Raw genomic sequence first — 23,712 nt, forward strand, 5'->3', positions numbered from 1 at the left:
GCAGATGGATGTTAGTGGGTGGTATGATTGCTCAAAGCTTTAGATTATGCCACAAGTGTGGTGCCGGTGGGGCATCCTGGATTAAACATCACCTTTGGCATCCTTTTGGATAGACAGTCACTAATTGTCTTATTCAAACCTGACAAGCTCAATTATTTGTCTTTTGTGTGCGTGCGAGTGAAATAATTATTTTAAGTTAATGCTACATAATAAACCATAGTAAAAATGTCTATGTGATTAGTTAAATATGAAACTACCTCCTCTTTACCTATTCTAACCTTCAGAGTCTTTCCACTTTTATTCGGCAGGCATCCAACATCATGCTGCAGTGTGGCAGAGATCATGTCTGTGCTTTTCTTCCATACTATGAAGTACAGGCCAGATGACCCCAAGAACCCCAACAATGACCGCTTCATCCTGTCCAAGGTGAGGTTACAAGAGAAGAGACTCAACTAACTGGGATTATTCAAGTGTCAGGTTTAATATTTCAGGTTTAAACCAAGATGACAGTAAGTCGGGAGAATAACATTTATTTGGTGCTAAGTCTCCTTACAAAAAGTACTGTGCCAGTACCATGGTACAGTGATGGTAATGCCTTTGTATTTTGAAATAGTACTACTGAATGATTAACATATCTATATACAAATGGAATTTTACTTTATACTCCAAGGTACAGTGACGCATACTATGGTATTTTGATAGTAAATGCAGAAATACATGGTACAAAAAACATGGCACTACAATTTTTTTAATTTACCCTAGTTACCCTAGTTATGATGGTCAGTTATATACACATACGAGTTCCATGAAAAATGCATAAAAGAGTCCAAGATATAAGCCTATAATATAATATATAAATAAAATATAAGTAAATAATAAATATAAATAATATAAAATAAAAAAATAATAAAATCCCCCAAAATATAATATAATATAATATAATATAATAATACAGGGCTATGCTAAATATGTTTATCAGTTGATAAACTTTTTTTAAATTAAGTAATTGTTTGATAATTGCATAATGGTGGTAATATAAATTAAATAAAATATAAATAATATAATATAAAATAAAAAATAATATGTAATATATATTTTTAAGTTGTTAAGTAATTGTTGGATAATTGGTTAATGTGGTAATATAAATTAAATATAATATAATATAAAATAAAAATAATAATATAATCTGTATAATATAATATAATGATTCAAGGCTACGCTAAATATGTTTATCAGTTATATAAAATTAATAATTTAAAATTAACAAAATAATAATATAAAATAATAATAATAATAAAATCCACATAATATAATATAATAATATAATATAATATAATACGGGGCTAAATATTGTTATCAATTGTTAAACTGTCCTTTTAAGTTGTTAAATAATTGTTGGATAATTGCATAATGGTGGCATTGTGGTTGAGCCCTAGATTTTTTTTCCCCCACAGGGTCATGCGGCTCCGGTCCTCTACTCTATGTGGGTGGAGATCGGCTTCCTGAAAGAGTCTGAGCTCATGAGCATGTGTCAGGTCGACTCCACTCTGGAGGGACACCCCACACCTGTGAGTAACACACACACACTCATCTAGATCAGACGCTCTTCTTTGACTTTTTCAATCAAAATTATATGAAAGTTGCCTGCTCTCAGAGCAGAAAATATTTAAGAGCACCGTGAGAAATACTGTAGTTTATTCAGGTCATGAATGATTGTTCACGTTAAACTGGCTTCAAACGCATGAGCCATTAACCAATGACAGCTGTTATTTTATGTAACATCAACGTAAGTGTGTGTGTGTGTGTGTGTTGTTGACAGAAGCAGCAGTTTGTGGATGTGGCCACAGGCTCTCTGGGACAGGGGCTGGGCGTAGCCTGTGGAATGGCCTATACGGCTAAATACTTTGATAAATCCAGGTAAGAATGTTACCCATAAACCCACAAGTTAATGACAACTGCATATATTAGCTCTACAGTAAAACAAACAGCTTTATAGACTGCGATTTGCTGCAAACTCAATTTTAATGTTTATCTATTTTAAAGGGGACCTATTATGCCTAGAGATGCACCGATGTATCGGCCAACAATCGGTATCGGCCGATAAAAGCTATTATTATCACTATCGGCCATCGGCCGATTGTTTAAAGGGATAGTTCACCCAAAAATGAAAATTTGATGTTTATCTGCTTACCCCCAGGGCATCCAAGATGTAAGTGACTTTGTTTCTTTAGTAGAACACAAATGATGATTTTTAACTCCAACCGTTGCGGTCTGTCAGTCGTATAATGCATTGAAACGGTAACACCATCTATGAGAATAAAAAAAAACATGCACAAACAAATCCAAATTAAACCCTGCGGCTCGTGACGACACATTGATGTCCTAAGACACGAAACGATCGGTTTGTGCGAGAAACCGAACAGTATTTATATCATTTTTTTACCTATAATACACCACTATGTCCAAACTGCCTTGCGCATCCGGTTGGTGAGGTCTGAACGCGCTCTGACAACGGAAGTGATGTCTCGCGCCTATACTTCAATGAGTGCGAGATGATCACACCGATGATCAGGGCCGATTATATCCTGTCAATCAAAAGGGTGCGGAAAAACGTGTTCAGACTGCAACTCATACATACTGTGTGTGAAGAAAATCACTCTTGTGTTGAATTTCTTCTTCTTCTTGGCGGTTGGCAAACCAGCTTTTGTGTTGAATTTTAACGCATTGAGAGTTTAAAAATAGTGACGCTAAAGCAGGCTCTTTTTGACCCTATGAATCTCCTGTATTTCAAGCCAGGGTTGCCAGATCTGCGTTTTTATTTTTATTTTTTGCTACATCAAATATTATTTGTAGCGCCTCCCATCCAATAATCGCAAAAGGCTTTGTGCTTTGTTATTTCTGATAAGAATAAAAGTTTCAGTTTTCAAATTCTGTCCATTTTATCATGAAATTCAAACAATAAATGGCGTTTTGACGCTCTTAAATGTGACGTGTCAGATCGCTGTAATGCCTCAGTTCAGGCGGCAGCGCGGAGCGCGAGTCTTTTCTTCCTCTTCAGTACAAGTTATATCTCGAAAAACATGCATGAATATCAAAGGTATGTTGAAAGATATAGCCTAGTACAACTTACCAGAATGTATCACGTCTCATGTAATCACTTTATTCGTGTTTCAACCGCGGAAAGACGTCAATAAAACAGCTTGTGAACAATATGTCACATCATGTCAAAATTACCTCAGGAATGTTTTCCAATGTTCACAGTTCCTTAGCTATCCATCTATCTATCTATATATATATATATATATATATATATATATATATATATATATATTATATGTATAAATATATATATATATGAAAACACAAGAGAGGAGCTTATTTACTGTTAATTATGTTTGTGTAAATTTGACATGAAGACAGCAAGTGCTTATGAAAACTACCTTATGTGATACTAAGTTTTATACAAACATTTCAGTTTTTATTTGAGTGTAATTATATCTGAAAATAAACAGCAGCTGAATATAAAACTTCTGTTGTTAATTGTAACCTCTTATATTGTAGCGTACCAAATGAGAAGGTTTCCCTGTATAGTTTGCAACATTATTTGGGAGAGATTTTTTTTCCTTAAGAAAAACCAAACTATCGGTATCGGCAGAGAAATTTAGTATCGTTGCACCTCTAGTTATGCCCTTTTTCAGTCTTGATTTAGTTTATGGGGTCTATTAGAATAGGTTTTCATGCTTGAATGTTCAAAGAAACACATTATTTTGCGCATATTGCAGCACCTCTATTCCCAGTCTGTCAGTAACACACTGTTTAGTTTCTGTCTCTATGAAGCCTCGCCTTCCGAAAAGCACAATGTGCTCTGATTGGTCGGCTGGACCAGTGTGTTGTGATCGGTCAACCGCTTCAAGCGTGTTTCACAAATGTCACGCCCCTTTCCATAACCGCGAGTTTCAACACACTACTAACACAAATCAATTTTTTTTGCATATGCTTTGGTTGGGAATTATTTCAGTGTGGAATACTGTGACGTGTTCGTTCCAGGAAGAAAAATTCAGACTACAATTGAGACATTTCAGAGTTCAGAAACAGTGCGCACTGATATAGAGAGTAACTGCTAAGAAGTGAATTTGTGCTTTGTAACTTTGCAGACCTTTTTCATGCTCAAACAGAAACAGTACACACAAAGAAAGTTGCAAATGTTAAAAAGCATAATAGGTCATCTTTAAAAAATACCCTAGTGCTCAGATGCTTAAAACTTGAATATAATATGCAAAGTTGCAGAAAATGTATTTATCTGAATGCTCACTATAATCTCATGTCTGTATGTCCGTGTGGGAGCGTGCTGCAGATTTTAAGGGTGTGGAGTTTTCCCGTCAAGCTGTGCTTTCGCGATTCTTCTGCTCTAATAATCAAAGCCCCGGCGGCCGTCACACGGTTATTTTTATATCTTGGATAGAATACAATTTAGGCATAAGCACACAAATTATTCCCAAATTGAAACCTAATTTTTGTGCAGTCCTTTCAAAACGTGGCCAACTCTCTATTTATAATGCATTGTAAAAGCCCATAAATACATAATCCGTATTTGTGTGAGCGTTGCTGTGCAGAGAACGAGGAATCATGCCTGCTGTGTTGTGTAAGTGCAATTTCACTCAAATCCCAGCTGATTTCTAATCAACTGAATCTATTTCTTCTCATTTATGAAAGACAGTTGATCTGGTGTGACAGGAAAGTGTCAGGTGGTATTAAAAAGGGCGGCGGTGATGAGGTTTAACACATCAGTAAGCAAGCCGAAACAAAAAATATAGAGATGAAATAAACCAAATTAAAATGTGTTCACCACCGTTTAAGTTTAGGGTCGGTAAGATTTTTAAAAAATGTTTCTTTAATGTCTCTTATGCTCACAAAGGCTGCATTTATTTGATTAAAAATACAGTAAAAACTGTAATATTGTGAAATAAGTATTACAATTTAAAATAGCTGTTTTCTATTTGAATATATTTAAAAAATAAAATGTATTCCTGTGATGCAAAGCTGAATTTTCAGCATCATTACTCCAGTCTTTAGTGTCACATGATCCTTCAGAAATCATTCTAATATGATGATTTGCTGCTTAAGAAACATTTCTTATTATCAATGTTGAAAACAGCTTTTCAATATTTTTGTGGAAATAGAATGAATAGAAAGTGATGAATAGAAAGTTCAAAAGAATAGCATTTATTTAAATTCTTTTTAGAGTCTGAAAGGCAAAACCCCCTTTTAATAGATCAAAAAACAAAGTATATTAGGTTGAAAAGTTTTAGGAAGAGCTTGGAGACCAGAATACTGACATATACATAAAATCAAGTGGTACTCAGAACACATTACCAACCACCCGAATCGTCCAAGCAACCGCATAACAATGTGCTAAAACACTCAGAACAGCTTAGCTATACAGCAACCATAACAACACTGTTGGCATGATGGCGAATTTGCACATGCAAGCACCACTGCATTGTCTTTACAAATGCAAAAAATTTAATTGTCCTTTCACTCTTTTGCAGTTACCATGTGTACTGTCTGCTGGGAGATGGAGAAATGTCTGAGGGGGCCGTATGGGAGGCCATGTCCTTCGCTTCCTACTACCAGCTGGACAATCTGTTGGCCATACTGGACATCAACCGTCTGGGCCAGAGTGATCCAGCACCACTGCAGCACCATGTGGAGAAGTACCAGAGACGCTGTGAAGCCTTTGGGTAGGTTGGATGGAGGTGGTTAACGGCATTTGTTCCTTCAACTCTGCTCCTGGAGACCCACTGCCCAGCAGAGTTTAGTTCCAACCCTAATCAAACACACATGAAGCAGATAATTAAACTCTTCAGGATTGCTTGAAAATACACAGACAGGTGTGCTGGAGCAGGTTGGAAAAAAACTTTGCAGGACAATGGGTCCCCAGCAACAGGGTTGAAGACTTCTGAACTAAAACTTGTAGGTTCAAACCCCAGAAAGGACGATCCATGAGATTTCACCACTGTACCTTTGGGCAAGACACTCCAGGAGAGCTTGGATACAGTAAATGACATACTGTATGGGTGAATTATGAAAAACATCAAGAACATGTCATATTTCGATCCTAAAAAAAAAAAAAATTATATTTTCCTTGGATTTTTTTGCACTATGACAAAATGCTTATTCAGTTATTCAGTCTTTAGTTCATTTTATTGTGTTTTTAGTGAGATATAAGTGTTATTTTAGTATTAATAGCACTATTGTAATATTTATTAATATTTTGAATTCCCTTTTATTTTTATAATTTCAGTTTTAATTAAAATTTTAGTTATTTTATTATGTGCTTTTGTAATTTTTATTAGTTTTTTTTTTAAATATTTCTATATAGCTTTAATTTCAGTTTTAGTAATTATTAGAAAATTACAAATGTTGCCTTGGCAATCCTTTTTTTTTTCATCTAATATTTATATATTTTTTTATGCTATTTTACCTTCATTTCACTTACCGAAAACAATTTTTTTACTAGCTTTCTTTCTTGTTAACAATAACAACACTGGCAAATTAAAAATGTTGCCTTGGCAGCTTACTGAAATAGTTTAATTAAAAGAGTAAATATGTTTACTTTCATCTAATGTTATAATTTCTACTTTATTTCTTTCTTTTTTTTAATTTCCACAAAACATTTATTTTAGGTAGTATTAGTTAACAATAACAACACTAAGATATACATGTGTATTACATGTGTATTTATGTGTGGGTGTGTGTGTGTGTACTTGACCTACATTATTAGTACCCAAAGTCCTAAACCTAAAAGTATTTAGGTTTTAGGCCACACCCCCTTCATTATGAGGACATGCTGATGTCCTTATAATTCAAATCATTAAATAAACATACTAAACAATTTTTAATCAAAAATGTAAAAATGCAGAAAGTTTGTTTTCTGTGATGGGTAGGTTTAGGGTTAGTGGCTAGAAAATGTCATTAGCTCAGTATAAAAACCATTACGCCTATGGAATGTCCTCATAATGATGGGTGCATCAACGTGTGTGCGTTTGTGGTCTTGAAAATGTCCCCAAAAAGATGGCAATATGCAAAATCCTTGTCTTTGTGGGGACAGTTTTTGGTCTCTATGAGGAAAACAGCTTATAAATCACACTAAGTGATGTTTTTTGAAAGCGTAAAAATGCAGATCATTATGAGTATCATTATGTATATGGAATGTCCTCATAAAATATGGAAACCTAACGTGTGTGTGTGTGTGTGTGCAGTGTAAATTCATCAATCGGTTCGTTGTTTGGTGTGTTTTCAGGTGGCATGCCATCATTGTGGATGGCCACAGTGTGGAGGAGCTGTGTAAAGCCATGAGCCAACCACGCCACCAGCCCACTGCCATCATTGCCAAGACCATTAAGGGCAAAGGCATTCCTGGTATATTTCATCCTATAATGTCCTAATCTGTAAAGATTGATATAACTATTCTTTGTTCAAAAAAAAAAACACAAAAAAAACTATGTTGTCCTCAGTGGCAGAAGATAAGATGGGATGGCATGGCAAGGTACTGTCAAAGGACATGGCAGAGAGTGTCATGAGAGACATCCAGAGCCGCATCCTTAACAGTAACAAGCGCATGTACCCGGCTTCACCCATTGAAGATGCTCCACCCGTGAGCCTGCGCAATGTCCGCATGCCCAGCGCTCCCAATTACAAACCTGGAGAGAAGGTGAGAGGTCAAGGCACAAAAAAAAGATGGACAGATGGTTGGATGGATTATATATATGTTCTCTTCATCATGTTCTTTTCCAACAGATTGCCACCTGTAAGGCATATGGGATGGCCGTGGCCAAACTGGGACGTTACAATGAGCGAGTGGTGGCTATGGATGTCGACACCAAAAATTTCACCTACTCTGAAATCTTTAAAAATGAGCATCCCAACCGCTTCATTGAGTGCTACAGCGCAGAGCAGAACATGGTAGGAAACTGTGAAGTATTATTATAAAAATATTTGAAAGATCCAAAAATGCCAAGTACTTCTATTTAGGAAATCAGACTAAAAATTGTCATAATTGTAAAAATGTACTGTGTCATGACTGTGTTGATTCCCTGAATTAAATATATATTTCCATATTAATATTTCAATGTTAACGTGTAACTTTGCCGATTTTCAACCCGCTTTGAATTGTTACAGTGTCGGTAGTGTATGTAAATGAACAATTTACTCATTCTCTATGTTACCTGGACTGAGAAATTCACATTTATTTGTCATCAAAAGTCCACTGGATGATGCAAAACGCATCACTCTGCGGACTTTTGACAGCTACAGGGCTTTCGTGAAAACTGCAGATTATTTCCGCATTTGTCTATCCCTGCCCACGGACAGTCAGATCAGCAGAGTGTTAATTAAAAAACATGCTGGATCCTTTACTGCAAACCAAATGTAACTGACACCTGCTAAATGTTTACTCTATGAACGTGCCATACCGAGCCGAGCCGAGTAGTACCATGCAGTGGAAAAGTAAAAGTTTGCTAAGAAGTATTTCCTACTAAAGCAAGGCGGTATTTGACTGGTCAAGTGTATCCATAGCAGCCTGGTGGGAGTGGCCTTGGATGGCATCATGCCCAGTGCAGTATGGGTGTTGAAGTTTTCCTACCTATTTGCCAAAATATCGTCTGTAATTTAAACTCAAATTTCTGCATTAAAGGTGCAATATGTAAGAATTTTGCAGTAAAATATCCAAAAACCACTAGGCCAGTGTTATATATTTTGTTCACTTGAGTACTAACAATATCCCAAATGTTTCCAACTATTTGTAATTCGTGAGAAAATTGCAATTTTAACCAAGGCTCCGGGACGTGTGAGGAGTCGCCTGTCAATTACGTCATACCCGCGTTACCCTCGGTTTCCGGTTTTATTTTGTAGAAACCATGGAAACACCAAAGACGCTTTAATATATTACACGTTTTAATAGACAAGGGAACAACTGTTTTGATATATGTATAGACAGAAAACTAATTGTTGTTATATATCTCAACACATTTAGTCTTTAGTCTTTTTTGCGAGTACCATGCTTTACCATGCCTCAGAGAAAAACACTATTTTGTCAAGTAGCTAACATAGCATAATCAGATGCAGCTTTATTTTTAGTAATAGTAATACAGAATTTTCTCCATCATACAATACATTTTAAAATTAATTGCATGCCATTTATCAACACAAGCCATCCAGCATTTAATATGATATACTAAAATCGATCTAGCTTACTGCAGTGTGTAACAAGTGTCTCACAGCAGCTGCCGAGCGAACGCTCAGGGTAACGTTATAACATTTTCAACACACTCAGATGTATCTAATATGATAAACAGAGCTGTGTTACTTCATACTCATGACCAGAAAAGCGGAAGCGGAGCCGGCGACTGCGACTGCGGCATAATAAAAGTTCCGCTGCTCGTGAGGCGTGTGTTGCGCAATCGCTCCAGCGGCCTCGTTCAGCTCCCACAACACTCGGTCCTGCTCTGCTTCATACTACAGTATCGTTAATAATCGCATCCATGAACATGATATCTTCCCGAGTCCTATTCCTATTCTTTTGCGCTGTCCGTTGAGATGAAGGCCACATGTCCCAAGATTCCGCGCTCAAACTTGCCGTCATCAAGCTACGCCTTTGTTTTTAATAGGCCTCTAATGACCTCTAGCGGACAGAATTCTTACATACTGCACCTTTAATTGGCTTTTTTTTTTAATTAGATTGTAGTAACTTAATAAAATTGTCTTGATAACTTTGGAAATTAGGCAATGGATTTCTAGTTCCCAGCATGCTTTTCATAGGACTGAATATAGGAGAATAAATGTTGAAATTAAGTGTTAATTTATTTGTTTTTAGTGAAGGGAAAGACCTGTTAGTGTTTAATGCTGTTATGTTTGACATTTAAAAGAGTTTCTGTAATGTTGAAGTTTTTGTGGTTACCATTGTTCTGAAGAGAAGATGCATGACGGTAAACACTATTGACTCTATAAGCAATCAATGACTGCGCTAATGCCAATGACAATATCCTACTTGTTCATTAAATATACATGTTAAATAAGTTATGTTAGCATGTGCTATGATAGCTCTTGATTTGAACTAAAATAGATAAGATTAATTGGTTCCAGGGCTACAACTGTGGTAGTTGGAGTGACTTAATTTTTTTGAAAAATCAACTTAAAAATTTGTGTTTATGCTACAAATTAAGTTCCTCTAACTCAATGTAGCTTGTTGGCTGAACGTAAATTCACTCAAAGTTGTCATAACTCAAAACAATTGATGCAAACTGTTGACACATTATTTTTTAGAGTGTTCATAGACAGCCAAGTCTTATTGAAAGCCCATTTTGCCAGCTGTGAAGTACCCCTTTAATTGCTACATTTTGGCTCCCTCGACAGTTTTGAAAGCCAAATCAAAGGTCTGCACATTTGGGAGACTAGCTTAGTGAATGAAACATCCTTAAACACTCCCTAGATTGTTCTGATAAAGTAGAGCTGTGGGATTGGCCACGTAAAACACCCCTTAAAGCATCTAAGTTGCTGGTTTGTTAAATAATACATGCAGCAAATACATCCATAATGCAGCAGTGAAGATGTGACCCACTTACGCTCCATTTTGCACCACGCCCTGCTGCAGTGCCTTTCCCAGAGAAGCCATGCAGAAAACCTGCACTGCCTTTGTTTCATCTCATAAGCACATTCTTTATGATCTGTGCTGTAAGCCAAAATATTTCTGCTTTGTTTCTACATAGTAATTGTTCCCTTGGTACATGTGGTAGGTAAAATGTAGGTCACTCATTTGTCATTTAGAGTTTTGGGACATGATCGTGACGGACGTGCTGAAAATCTAAATACTAATTAAATGGTCAGAGTTCATGTCTGTTCCACACAGTTAACCAATCAAAGGCAATACTAAGGCCATTTAGAGGACATATACTTATAGATCCTAGCATGCATACTAATGAGGGAGTCGTGCACTAAAAGGAAATATGAATTGATTTTGCTAGCTTAACGGTATAATACAGTGCCTTCAAGAAGTATTTGGATACTTAATCCACATTTTAAATGTATAAATTCAATTGCATTAGGTAAGAAAATATATGTATTTTAAAGAAAAATTGAGCAAATATATGTTTCAAGCTAAACTTAAAAAGTTATAAGAACATTATATATATATATATATATATATATATATATATATATATATATATAATTATTATTATTTAATAGTTAATAATTTTTACATTTTATATATATATATATATCTGGTGTATATATCTTAGCCCTTATTGTGGCCGAGGCTCTGTTATATTCTAGATGATGAGTCGCATGAAGAGGATTTGACACAGGAAACAGGAAATGATAGCGAGTGTGTGAGCTGCATGTTGATAATTCCTTTGAAATGAAGAATAAAATGGACTTCTTGTTTAGCAGATTCCATGTGTCTCTTCTCTAGTATATTACAACCTACTAAAGAATGATGGGGTATGACCTATTAAACTACCTACGTCTGATGCATCTACCTGTATATTACCAAATGTCATGCCTTTTGGTTTGGATATGCTCTTGGGTATAATTTTTTAAAAAGTATTTCAAAATAGAGTGGTTATAGCAGGGGTGTCCAATCCAGCTCCTGGAGGACCAGTGTCCTGCAGAGTTTAGCTCCAACCCCAATTAAACACATCTGAACCAGCTAATCAAGGTCTTACTAGGTATACTAGAAGCTTCCAGGCAGGTGTGTTGAGGCAAGTTGGAGCTAAACTCTACAGAACATTGGCCTTCAGGATTGAGTTTGGTTGTTAGGGTTGCTTTTGTTCTGGCCCATGTTAAAAGAACCAAAAGTTTTGGCTTTCTAAAGTTTTTGCCTGTTATTATCCACCACATGAAAACCATATGTCCGATCAGTAAGAAAGCATGTCTGTAACGGAAATGTTGCGGGATAAGAATGTGATTTCATAGCGTTATCCATCTCTCACAGGTCAGCGTTGCCACAGGCTGTGCCGCACGTGAGCGAAACATTGTGTTCGCTAGCAGCCTAGCCACTTTCTTCACCCGCGCCTATGACCAGCTCCGCATGGCCGCCATCTCAGACAGCAACATAAACCTCTGCGGTTCCCACTGCGGCCTGTCCGTCGGTAAGAAGTGACGACCCCCCCCCCCCCCCCCCCCCCCTTCTAACAGACAGGTTCACTCTCCAATCAAAATGCTTCCTTTTAAGCCCTGCCCATTTCTAGCACCTCCCATGGAGTGCATTAGTCCCCACCCACTTTTTCAGTGGCCTTGGTTCTGGAAGTATTTTTTTCCATTCATTTTACCCATAAGGATTTAAAAAAAAAAAAAAGTATTTTTTAAAGAGTTATGAGCCATGAAACAAACCAACCAGCTATAAGGTGAATCGCAACATTGCGAACTTTCATTTAAAGCATTTGAAAATGTGACAAAAAGACAAGACTTGTGTACAGAACTGCTTTAATGAGGGAAAGAACTACAATCCCGTGAAGCACTGGGAATGACAAAATCAAATTAAAATTGATGGAGAAATCTAAAACTGTTCATTTAAAATTGTTGATTATATCTATATAAACAATATATTTTAAGTGTAATTCAAAATGATATATATACATACATATATATTTTGGTGTGATTTGCTTGCTCTGACTCTCTAATTGGTGGAATTGTGTACAGCATCATGGGTAATGTAGTTTCCCACCACAAATTCAGCTGTTAAACATGATTATTTTAAAAATAATGCAGGCTGAAGGCAAACAAAAGCATATACCATCGATTAACAACTTCAAAACTCACAGCAGGTTTGTCTTTAAAGATTATTGTTAAAAATCAATTTCCTTATGAAGAAAATGAATGAGTTTTTTCTTCCGGAAGCCGACTGTCGCACTCTATTCTCTCTCACACACTGCAGCTGTGACTCTAACTATGATGTTTTTGAATAGATTTGTCAGCAATTCACCCCTTCTTTTCCTGAAGCTGTCTTTCTTATGTGTGTTTTGTTCTCCTGGTCGTTTGGAGGTGGTGCGACTCTTAGCACAACCCCTTCTCCCTCTCTCCCTCCCCCTGTGTATCTCGGAGGCTGTCTCCGGGTGACCCGGCATCCCCTCCGTTAGCACAGGTACACTGCATGCCGCTCCGTCTGTCTGTACACCTGCCCGGCTGCCTGTCTGTCTGCTCGACTGTCGCATGTGTGTGCACCTGCCTCACATATCTGATGTGCAAATGCTGTTCAGTCTAAATTAATAGTGGCAGTATATGGCTGGTGTGTGTTTGTGTGCTTCAGGAGAGGACGGACCGGCCCACATGGGGCTGGAGGACATGGCTATTTTTAGAGCCATCCCCACTGCCACCATTTTCTACCCCAGTGATGCCATGTCCACTGAAAAGGCTGTGGAGCTTGCAGCCAACACAAAGGTTGGCATGTTATATCTGCTATTATGAGTGGTCGAACAATAGAGATTGTTTAATAACTGAATTGAAAATATAGAAGATAGATAGATAGATAAAGACTGTCAGATAGATAGATACTGTACATAGATTCCAACTCATGAATTGAAAGGGAGACAATTCTAATAATAATCCTATTAAAAACTATAAGAAAAAGTATTTATATTTTGTTTATTTCTTACTTTAGGGTGTTTGCTACATCAGGACCACTCGTCCAGAGACTGCGATCATTTACAACAGCAATGAGGACTTCCATGTTGGCCAAGCCAAGGTAAAGCGTGTCCTTTTTTCAACATTCGATATTTAAAATATGCTGTTTTGGTACATTTTACTACTAATAAATATATTGGAGTCTGATTAAGATATAAAACAGATTCCAATCAATCTCAACTCAATCATACATTTATATAGATTCACTGTGTTTAGCTGCATTATTAATATTTTATGAGGATGTATGATAATGTGCCATAAATGTATAAATTACCTGACCAGGTGGTGTGCCAGAGTAAGGAAGATCAGGTTACAGTGATCGGAGCTGGATTGACCCTCCATGAAGCTCTGGCTGCAGCTGAGTACCTCAAAAAAGGTAAAATCATGGGGAAAATTTATATATATATATTTAGTAGAGGCCAAAAGGGATGTCAAGGAGGGGATATTTGTTTTTTATGACCCTAGAAGTTCCATAAATGATCAAAATATGAGGAAAATATTTAAAATATTTTTTAAATGTTTTAAGTATGAAGGAAAAACAAAACACGAAACTTGGTTAATGTATTTATCTTATTTGGCAAAAAAGTCAAACTACAGCTACAGGTTTTATTTTACTATGCAAAGAAAAAAATGCATAAAAAAACAAAAAGACCATAGGAAAAAGCCTACATTGCCTACAACATAATCAGTTATTAATATTTCATCGGTTCTCTCTTGTTTTTGCTGTCTTCATAATTTCTTAGAATAACAGCCTGGCCAAAAATTATGTCCACACAATTTGGCATGTTTCATTGCATTATCACAAATAAAACAATTGACTCTAAGCACAACTATGTAATATTATTAAAAAAAAAAGATTGTAAAATTTAAATAAAGGGTGAAGATGTCAATTTTCCTAGGCCAGACATCACTTTTTGGCCACTACTGTATACCGTGGCCATGAATAAGAATTTGTTCCCTCATTTTAGTTAAAGAGATAGTTCACCCAAAAATGAAAATTCTGTCATTTACTCACCCTCAAGTTGTTCCAAACCTGTATGAGTTTCTTTCATCTGTTGAACACAAAAGAAGATATTTTAAAGAATGTTTGTAACCAGACAGTTGACTTCCATAGTATTTTTTTTCCTACTATGAAAGTCAATGGGTTCCATCAACTGTCTGGTTACCGACCTTCTTTAAAATATCTTCTTTTGCGTTCAACAGAAGAAAGAAACTCATACAGATTTGAAACAACATGAGGGTGAGTAAATGAGTGAACTATCCCTTTAATTGTGGCCACGGAACAAATTCTTAATTGTTTTCCCACATGTCATGTCCATAGTCTATCTCCCATTCAACTTTTCTTTCATTTTCACTTGTTGTTATTGTGATGTTGCTATATACACTCTTCACCTGACATGTGCTATGTGTGTCATTCTACAGAGAAGATTTACGTCAGAGTGATCGATCCATTTACAATCAAACCCCTGGATGCCAAAACCATCATCGACCATGTGCGCGTCACCAGGGGTCGTGTCATCACGGTTGAGGATCACTATTATGAAGGTGGGTTTCAAGCTTAGAGCACATTATCCCTTGTCTCAGGCACACATTTCAGCATGGCTACACATCCAAGTGGCATGAACAGCACGTCCAACAGAGGAGGGTTGTATCGGTCAGAGAGGCCTTGAGTGAGGTTGTGGCAGTGTGCAATTGGCTGGCTGGAAGAAACATGATACGTTGGCTAATTGTCATTGGATCAGGGAGCGAGAGGCATTGTGTTCTCATGATCGGTTGATTTTTTTTTTTTTTGGCCGTGTCTCATTCTGTTCATTCAGGGGAAAAAAGACACAGAGAAGCGAAGGGCTGTCAGGTCTCCTTAAGCAAACGTACGCCCTCAGGGCTTGTTGTGACCTAGATAACACAGACGGCCCTGGACCTGGCATTACTGCCTGCGTGCCAGAGGAGGAGTGAGGCTGGGCGAGAGAGAGAGAGAATTTAACATCCAAAATCATTCTGAAAGCAAACATCCCCTCTGCCCTGCGGGAGAGAAAGAGTATAGAGATGGGCAGAGAGAACATGTGATTGCAGCAAGGTTGAAAGCAGGGGCATGCAGGGATGAAGAGATTTGGATAGTCTATTAAGGCATGATGTCTGACATCTGAACATAACATCTGAATTTTAAAAGCAAAACATGGTGCAGAAGGTCAAACAGTGACCTTTATGCACAGGTGAATGCTAATTTAAAATGAGAGATCAATTCTAATATGCTTCATAAAAAGAGCTTAAAAGGATAGTTCACCCAAAAATGAAAATTATTCCATGATTTACTCACCCTCAAGTCATCCTAGATGCATATGTTTTATTTTTTCAGACGAATACAATCGGAGATATATTTAAAAAATATCCTGGCTCTTCCAAGCTTTATAATGGCAGTGAAGGGGGGGGTCCGATTTTGAAGCAAAAAAAATTGCATCCATCCATCGTAAAAGTACTCCACATGGCTTTGGGGAGTTAATGAAGGCCTTCTGAAGTGAAGCAATGGGGTTTTGTGAAAAAAAAAAATTATAATAAAAAAAAAAAAACATATTAAAACATTACCTATAATAACTAGCTTTAGGCAGACTGCTGGAAGAGTAATCCTGGATAGAGCAAAACGAAACACTGGTCACGAATTAGACGTATAAAATGAGAAATTTTAAAGAGAAATGTCGGGAGTGTTTCGATGTAAGAGAATAAGAGCTTGAGTTTGTTACCCAGCCCTATTTGTTTAAATCGTGAGAGGCGTCTAAGCTTACATTACTCCTACATCCTACGTCATAAATCGCGTCAGGGGTTACTCTTGTTGCACAGTATGTATAAGGTCATCTGCCAGAAGCTAGTTATTTTAGATTATGAAGTTTTAAATATGGATATTTTTCTTACAAAAACCCATCGGTTCACTTCAGAAGACCTTTATTAACCCCCCGGAGCCGTGTGGAGTACTTTTACAATGGATGGATGTACTTTTTTTGGTTTCAAAATCAGACCCCCCCATTCACTCCCATTATAAAGCTTGGAAGAGCCAGGATATTTTTAAATATATCTCTGATTGTATTTGTCTATAAAAAGAAAGTCATATAAACCTTGGATGGCTTGAGGGTGAGTAAATCATGGGGTAATTTTCATTTTTGGGTGAACTATCCCTTTAAGCTGGTCTATTTTGCTGGTTTTAGGCTATTGTCAACTGGCAACCAATTAACCAGCTTGAGATACCAGCTTAAACCAGATAAGACCAGCAAACAACCTCAGGCTCTTTTTTTCTTTTAAAGACATTAATACTTTAATTCAGCAGGGATAAATTAAATTGATCAAAAGTGACAGCGAAGACATTCATAATGATTTATGTTTCAAATAAATGCTGTTTTTTTTTTTTAAACTTTCTTTTCATCAAAAAATCCTGAAGAAAATTAAGGTTTCCACAAAAATGTTTTCAACATTGAACATTTCGAGCACCAAATCAGCATATTAGAAATAAATGAGATGAATACTTTTTTTTTTTTTTTTTTACGTTACATCAAGAAATTACATTGTATAAAATTCTTAGGGCCAGATTTACTAACAGCTTTTGGCGTTAAAAAACTACTGTCAGGATTTACTAAAGACACGCAGTGAAAAATTAGCCACTGAAAAGGCATGGTCACAGTTATTTTTGCAGCTGAATTGCATATGCATTTGTAGGAGTTTCCCTTTCAGACACAAAATTTATGGGAGGAGAGTATTTAAATGAATCATGCAAAGTGATTTACTAAGGTTTGTGCTAGTCAATTTACTGGTATTTGCGCCATTATTTACTGCCCAAAAAAAAGCATGTCTTAAACCAGACGCTTGCACTGCTCTTGGTAGATTGCATTGGTCATTATTGAAATGATCCGGCTGCATCTGTATTCTTTAATTTGCACGTCGTCGGTATATCACACAGAACTTTCCACTCCTATCTGCTCTTTTTTGGAATTGCACTCTCTTGCTAATTTGCCCTGTTTAGTAAGTCTGGCACTTAGTCACTACACAACTGACATCACAAAGACAAGACATGATTTCCCAAGACACCTATTTCAATGATATCTGTCAGAAGGTGGGGTCATTTTGTGTGGTATTCCTTATAAATTGCTTACAGCCCTGTTATCATCTTTTCATGCTGTAATTGCACAGGTGGCCTGGGGGAGGCGGTGTGCTCCGCTATTGTGAATGAGCCTGGTTTCACTCTCCAGCGCCTGGCTGTCGCTCACATTCCCCGCAGCGGCAAAATGTCTGACCTGCTCAAAATCTACGGCATTGACCGCGACTCCATCGCACAGATGGTCAGGAAGATGCTCAGCAGCTCGGCCAACGCCAAGTGAACCTGTTCGCTTTGCCCCGCCCACTCCATCCAAATCAATCGAATAACCAGCTCCACAAACAGTGTCACATGACTCCTCCTCTTCAGATTGTGGCCCCTCCCTCCACCTCGTTCACTGTGAATGACCCTATTGTGAGTATAATAGTAATGTGAGATACGTGGTGTACATTTTGAAGTAACATTCACATTTCATTTTTTGTTTTTCTTGCTAACTCATCAAAAGTTTGGGGTAAGATTTTTTTTTTTTTTTTTTTAAAGAAATTAATGCTTTTATTCAGCAATGATGCATTCAATTGATCAAAAGTGACAGTAAATACATTATAATGTTATAAAAGTTTTCTATTTCAATTAAATGTTCTTTTCAACTTTCTATTCATCAAAGGATCCTGAAAGAAATGTAGTGTTTCCACAAAAATATTAAGCAGCACAACTGTTTCACATTGATAATAATAAGAAATGTTTCTTGAGCAGCAAATCAGCATATTAGAATGATTTCTGAAGGATCATGTGACACTGAAGACTGGAGTAATGATGCTTTGATATTACAGGAATAAATTACATTTTAAAATATAATAAAGTAGAAGTTATTTAAGAAGTTATTTACTATTTATACTGTATTTTTGATCAAACAGATGCAGCTTTGGTGAGCATAAGAGATTTCTTTCAAAAACATTAAAAATCTTACCAACTTCACACTTTTGAACGCTAGTTTACATACAGATAAACATACAGGAGTCTTTTTCTATCTCTGCTCCTGTACCAACAGTCACTGACAGTGTAAAATCAACATTTGCAATCATTTTTACTCACATAATGTGATGTATTTCAAGCAACACAGGTTTTTAAATGAGAAAAATATTTAAGTAGGGAATTTGATCTTGTCCATCTGGAATTAACTGGATTATGAAAGGACTTGACAGACAAACATTTTTGTGTTGATTTGAAACTCAAAGGTTAGCGATGCTAAGACGTATTTTACACCATCACCTCAGAAAACCTCAATATGCTGTATAATGTGACACTCGTGTTTTTAACTGTCATTTGATAAGACCCAACAATAAAACTGTTTGCATATTTTAATACTTTTATATTGTTATGGTGTAGCTATGACAACGGGGCGGGGCTGGATTTCACGGGAACAGATTTGTGTGTGAAAAATGATTTGATGTTACATTAGTAGAGTGTAGTCTAAAGAAAAAGACAATCAAATGAGAATGTCAGTAGGGTGCTTTGATTCAAAGTGTTCAGTTAATGGTTGTCTTCTGTGAAACCGTTTGTAGTTTGGTCTCTATGTTTACAAAGATGGAGTAGCATTTTTGTGGTGTTATGAGCATGAAACTTGAGAAGATGAGAGATGGATGGAACCATCAGCGTCCGGAACGTGCTGTTATATCTGAACTTTGAACCTACAACAAACACTTCCTCTGTTATTTTTCTATGTATCTCAACAAGTCATTGATTAAAGCCCTCTACATTTGAGTTTGAGAGTTAATGAATGTGTCGCCTGTTTTATTCACACTAATAGGAGTGACACCGAGGCTAGTTGTCACAAACTTCAGTGAATTTCTCAGGGTGAGTTTATTTTTGAAAGTCAGTTTTGAGCATTTCCACCATGTATTTCCGCAGCACAGGTCATTTAAGAACACATAAGCCACTATTGGGGTATGTTGTCACACTCTTGGGTAAGTTGTCTCAGTGGGAACATGCTGTATATTAAAAGAAATGGGAAGAATGTATTTGTTTGCTATATAAAATGCCTACAATACTAAACTATACTTTTATACAAAGTAAAAAAGGCATCTTCCACAACATTTATGTAGAATGTGTAGGCCTATTTAATAGGCCGGTGGGCGTGGTTTTCAGATTATGACGCGTGTCGCTCTGTCTCTATTTGCACTTACCCTACATGTATTCACAATCATCTTTAATGTAATTGTGTTAAATTAAGTGTTAAATGTCCAGTTAATAAAACAAATGAATTCAATTATTCACTTAAAATGCTATTATTATTATTATTATTTATTAATTAACGAAGTGTAAAAAAATTACGTTCAATTGGTTTTATTATGCACTATTTTTTATTATTATTATTATTATTTTTTACGTATTATATAGTACGCTATGCCTATTTTAAATTAATATCATTAGTATATACTTAGGATAATCATTAACTGACAGTTTGTGGATTTCGAGGGAAGACGCGATGTCATGACACCGGCTACTTTGACGGTGTGGGAGTGGCATGTTGTCACATCGAGTGAGAAAGTTTGACATGGAGCAGCTGAATCTCAAAATCACCCATTTAAAAACAAACGCCAAACGGAGGAGAGTCTGCTGGCAAAAAGAAAACGCAACAGAGCTCGTAATTAAACGTCATCGGCTTGCCTTTTCGGATCTGATGAGAACTGAGGGATTTGAAATATTGTAAAAGCGACGCGGAAATGGCGAAACAGCGTTTTCATTACTCAACAGGTAAGTAAGGTATTTCAATAAACATAAATTGTTCCGTAGCTCTCTAACAGAGTACATTGTAATGCATGCAGTTTTATTTTTAACCACTAGAGGGACAAACGTTACATAGTAAACAACACGAAACAGCAACATGTAAAAGGTAACATAAATAATAAAACAATATTAATATATTGTTTTGGAGGCAGATATTGTAATTAGTACAAAATTAAATCACATTTGCTTTGATATAAATGTGGATGAATGCACAGATGGACACCTGCAACAGACATTGACAATGATCATATTTCTGGTATGAAAAGTGCTACTAATAATAACATTTTTCTTTTCTTACCTTTAGTAAACACTAATTTAATTTCAGTCATGGTAACGCCATCTCCTCCTATTTAAAAACCAGGAACAGTAAACTCTTTGTAGGGTGAACACAAGCTACTCCAATGCCACACATGATGAATCCCTGTGGTAGCTATAATTCATATGAAAGGTCCAGTACATATAATCAATACAAAGTTCTCACCATAGAGCATTATATTTGCGTATTGCTCCTCTTAAGGCAAACACAACAAGGCCCCAGCCACAAGACAGAGTATAAACTGAAAAAAAAAAAAAAAAAAAAAAGTAAAAACTTAAATTATTGCATTATATACAGTACTGTTCAAAGTTTTGAGGTCAGTAAGATTATTTGATGTTTTTGAAAGAAGTCTCTTATGCTCACCAAGGCTGCGTTTATTTAATCAAAAGTACAGTAAAAACAGTAATATTGTGAAATATTATTACAATTTTAATATATTTTCAAAATTTAATTCATTCTTGTGATGGCAAAGCTGAATTTTCAGTATCATGACTCCAGTCTTCAATTTTGAGGAAACTATGATACTTATATATATATATATATATATATATATATATATATATATATAAATAGAAAGTTCAAAAGAACAGCATTTATTTGAAAACAGAAATATATGCACTATACAATAAGTTCAATTTAATGCATCTTACTGACCCCAAACTTTTGAACAATAGTGTATTTACTGAATTTGTGAGATATATAGTAATTCCAAAATGTATAAGGGGCACCATCTAGAAGATGTGCTTTTGAAACTGTGAGCTGGAAGGAAGAGGTGTGGTGTGGGTTCAGGGCACTACAAAGGAACCTTGTGATGTCTCTGTTAGGAAGATGTGTGGTTAACATACCATGATAAGATCTGAGATGGAGGATGGTCACAAAGAAAGCCATACAATAACCCCAGACAACATCTGAAGAAAAGGAGATATTTTATAAAAAGAGTTTTCATATTTATCAAATGGCAACTTGTCTGAAGACAATAAAGTTACCTTTCCAGTGGTAAGGTCGACCCCTACATCTTCTGGTATGTGGTGGCAAACCTGGTAAAAGTTAGTTAAATGTAATATTAATGGCCTTTTAATCCATGTTGTGCATTTATTTATTTACATTAGATACATTTGACATTTTACAATTTCCGCTCTGATTCATTTTATAAGTTTTAATAACACTTACCAAAGGATGCACCCACAAATTCAAACATTACTGTGAAGAACACACCAAGAACTGACGGCACCACAATGGCTAGAAAAGATGAACATTTTGATAAATTATTATGATTGACCCAAAGATACATGTTGAAAAAAAAAAAAACCTTTTCAAACTATTTTTTTGTTTGTTTGTTTGTTTTGTCATTAAAAACACTTTAAACAAATTTTTCAAAGTGTGTTTTCCTCATAAGACTTTGTGGATAAAAGAAATTTACATTTAAGACGGTAACTATAACAATAATGATAAATATATAGTTCTAAAATCGTTCTAAATATAAAAGAATAGCAAAGTCCACACCACAACTGTAACAATAGCTGCACAGAGTAACAATATCGTTCAGAATGAAAGTTATTCCAAAGTTATTTTTTTTCCAGCTGATGAACGATAAAAACATTGACAGCCAATCAGAATCTACCCTGCTTTAAAGAGCTCGAGCATTTAAAGCGACAGATGACAAAACTGCCGCGCGTGATTATAATAAACAGAAAGTTATCGTTCTTGGTGTGAACGGGCCTTTAATTGTGAAGAGAAAAAAAAAGATTGTAAATGATATTTTCTGTACACCACACCCTTCAGTTCAAAGTCTGAAGAACTAGTGCACACTAGCCTACTTATAAAACAAGTTGACACATTCATAAGTAGCTATTGGAACAAACAAAAAATACTTCTTACAGTAAAATGGCCTGTATAGTAATAGTCCACAGCCCAGGCCAAAGCAGATAGAGAAAAAATGGTAATATTTATCTGCGGGGAAAGTCAATAACATTAATAATTATAAAACTTTCAGTTTTGATTTTAAATAGTTCTGTTCTAGCAAACTTACAGTGGTTGTAAACATCCATAGCACCCTAAAGACAGAATTGAACAATTTTAACTGAGTCTGTAGCTTTGAATTACATCTTTCTTATAGTATGAGAAAGAACAAAACAGGAGCTTACCATTGGAATGATAGTTCATCTTGGACTTGTTAAACTGTCATTCTGCTTTGACTCACTGTTTCAAGTGTGATTTTACCTTCAAATGGCAGAGACTGTGACTTGGCATGAAAAGGATATTTTCACTTTCAGATTGAAGGGCAGAACCGGTTTTGAGGTTTGAATTTCCTTTTTATCATGATGCTTTCTGTTCTATCACATGCAATTGTAGCGGCAACATGAAAGATAAGCTGAATACAGAGAACACAATGACAGACAATTACAGTACATTTCAGGGGTTGCGCAGAGGATTTCAAGCCTTGAGGACAGCAAAGTTTAAGAGGAATTAAAAAATATTAATTAATATATATATATAGGCCTATATTAAAACCAATTATAATCATAATAGCTACTTAAATTGGTTAGAAAAAGACAAAACATCAATTATTAATACAAAATAAACATTTTCCAGACAATTTTCTAATAATTTGTTTTGATAGGCCTATATAATATAAAAGACTATTGTTTACTTTTAGAAACGATGTGTTGTGTTTATATCATGCTTATTCAATATTATTGAGGAACTTGCATCTGCAACACAAAAACTAAAATATTCCCATCAGCAGATGGAAGCATTGAGCAACATTTTGGATTGAGTTTGGCATTCAGTCAGTGAACCATCTGCGCGTCCTGTGTTGCCTTCGTGTACAGAACATGAAGCATTGTGGGTGTTG

General features: G+C 36.0%; 1 protein-coding gene and 1 long non-coding RNA gene across 4 annotated transcripts in view; one reads left to right on the top strand and one right to left on the bottom strand.

Moving 5' to 3' along the window:
- tkta (transketolase a) overlaps window positions 1-19,529 on the top strand; it is a 20,722-nt gene extending 1,193 nt beyond the window's left edge. The window contains exons 2-14 of the mRNA XM_051912575.1: window positions 309-426; window positions 1,455-1,568; window positions 1,820-1,917; window positions 5,550-5,741; window positions 7,304-7,422; window positions 7,518-7,714; window positions 7,801-7,965; window positions 11,993-12,149; window positions 13,307-13,437; window positions 13,658-13,741; window positions 13,963-14,056; window positions 15,103-15,225; window positions 17,851-19,529. Coding sequence (XP_051768535.1) covers window positions 309-426; window positions 1,455-1,568; window positions 1,820-1,917; window positions 5,550-5,741; window positions 7,304-7,422; window positions 7,518-7,714; window positions 7,801-7,965; window positions 11,993-12,149; window positions 13,307-13,437; window positions 13,658-13,741; window positions 13,963-14,056; window positions 15,103-15,225; window positions 17,851-18,038 — 1,780 coding nt within the window. The 3' untranslated portion in view covers window positions 18,039-19,529. The remainder of the gene's footprint in view (window positions 1-308; window positions 427-1,454; window positions 1,569-1,819; window positions 1,918-5,549; window positions 5,742-7,303; window positions 7,423-7,517; window positions 7,715-7,800; window positions 7,966-11,992; window positions 12,150-13,306; window positions 13,438-13,657; window positions 13,742-13,962; window positions 14,057-15,102; window positions 15,226-17,850) is intronic.
- LOC127522515 (uncharacterized) lies at window positions 17,933-23,521 on the bottom strand. Of its 3 annotated transcripts, none has more exons than XR_007932618.1 (9): window positions 23,003-23,521; window positions 22,888-22,912; window positions 22,737-22,808; window positions 22,029-22,097; window positions 21,845-21,895; window positions 21,704-21,766; window positions 21,024-21,099; window positions 20,841-20,888; window positions 17,933-18,164 (listed from the first exon to the last, which is right to left on the bottom strand). It is a non-coding gene; the product is annotated as an uncharacterized LOC127522515 (long non-coding RNA). The 3 variants fall into 3 exon arrangements; XR_007932619.1 differs by lacking the exon at window positions 17,933-18,164 and adding an exon at window positions 19,657-20,765; XR_007932620.1 differs by lacking the exons at window positions 22,737-22,808; window positions 22,888-22,912.
- Between the last annotated feature and the right edge of the window lie 191 nt (window positions 23,522-23,712).

This window comes from Ctenopharyngodon idella, chromosome 11, assembly GCF_019924925.1.
Source record: "Ctenopharyngodon idella isolate HZGC_01 chromosome 11, HZGC01, whole genome shotgun sequence".
Classification (NCBI taxonomy): domain Eukaryota; kingdom Metazoa; phylum Chordata; class Actinopteri; order Cypriniformes; family Xenocyprididae; genus Ctenopharyngodon; species Ctenopharyngodon idella.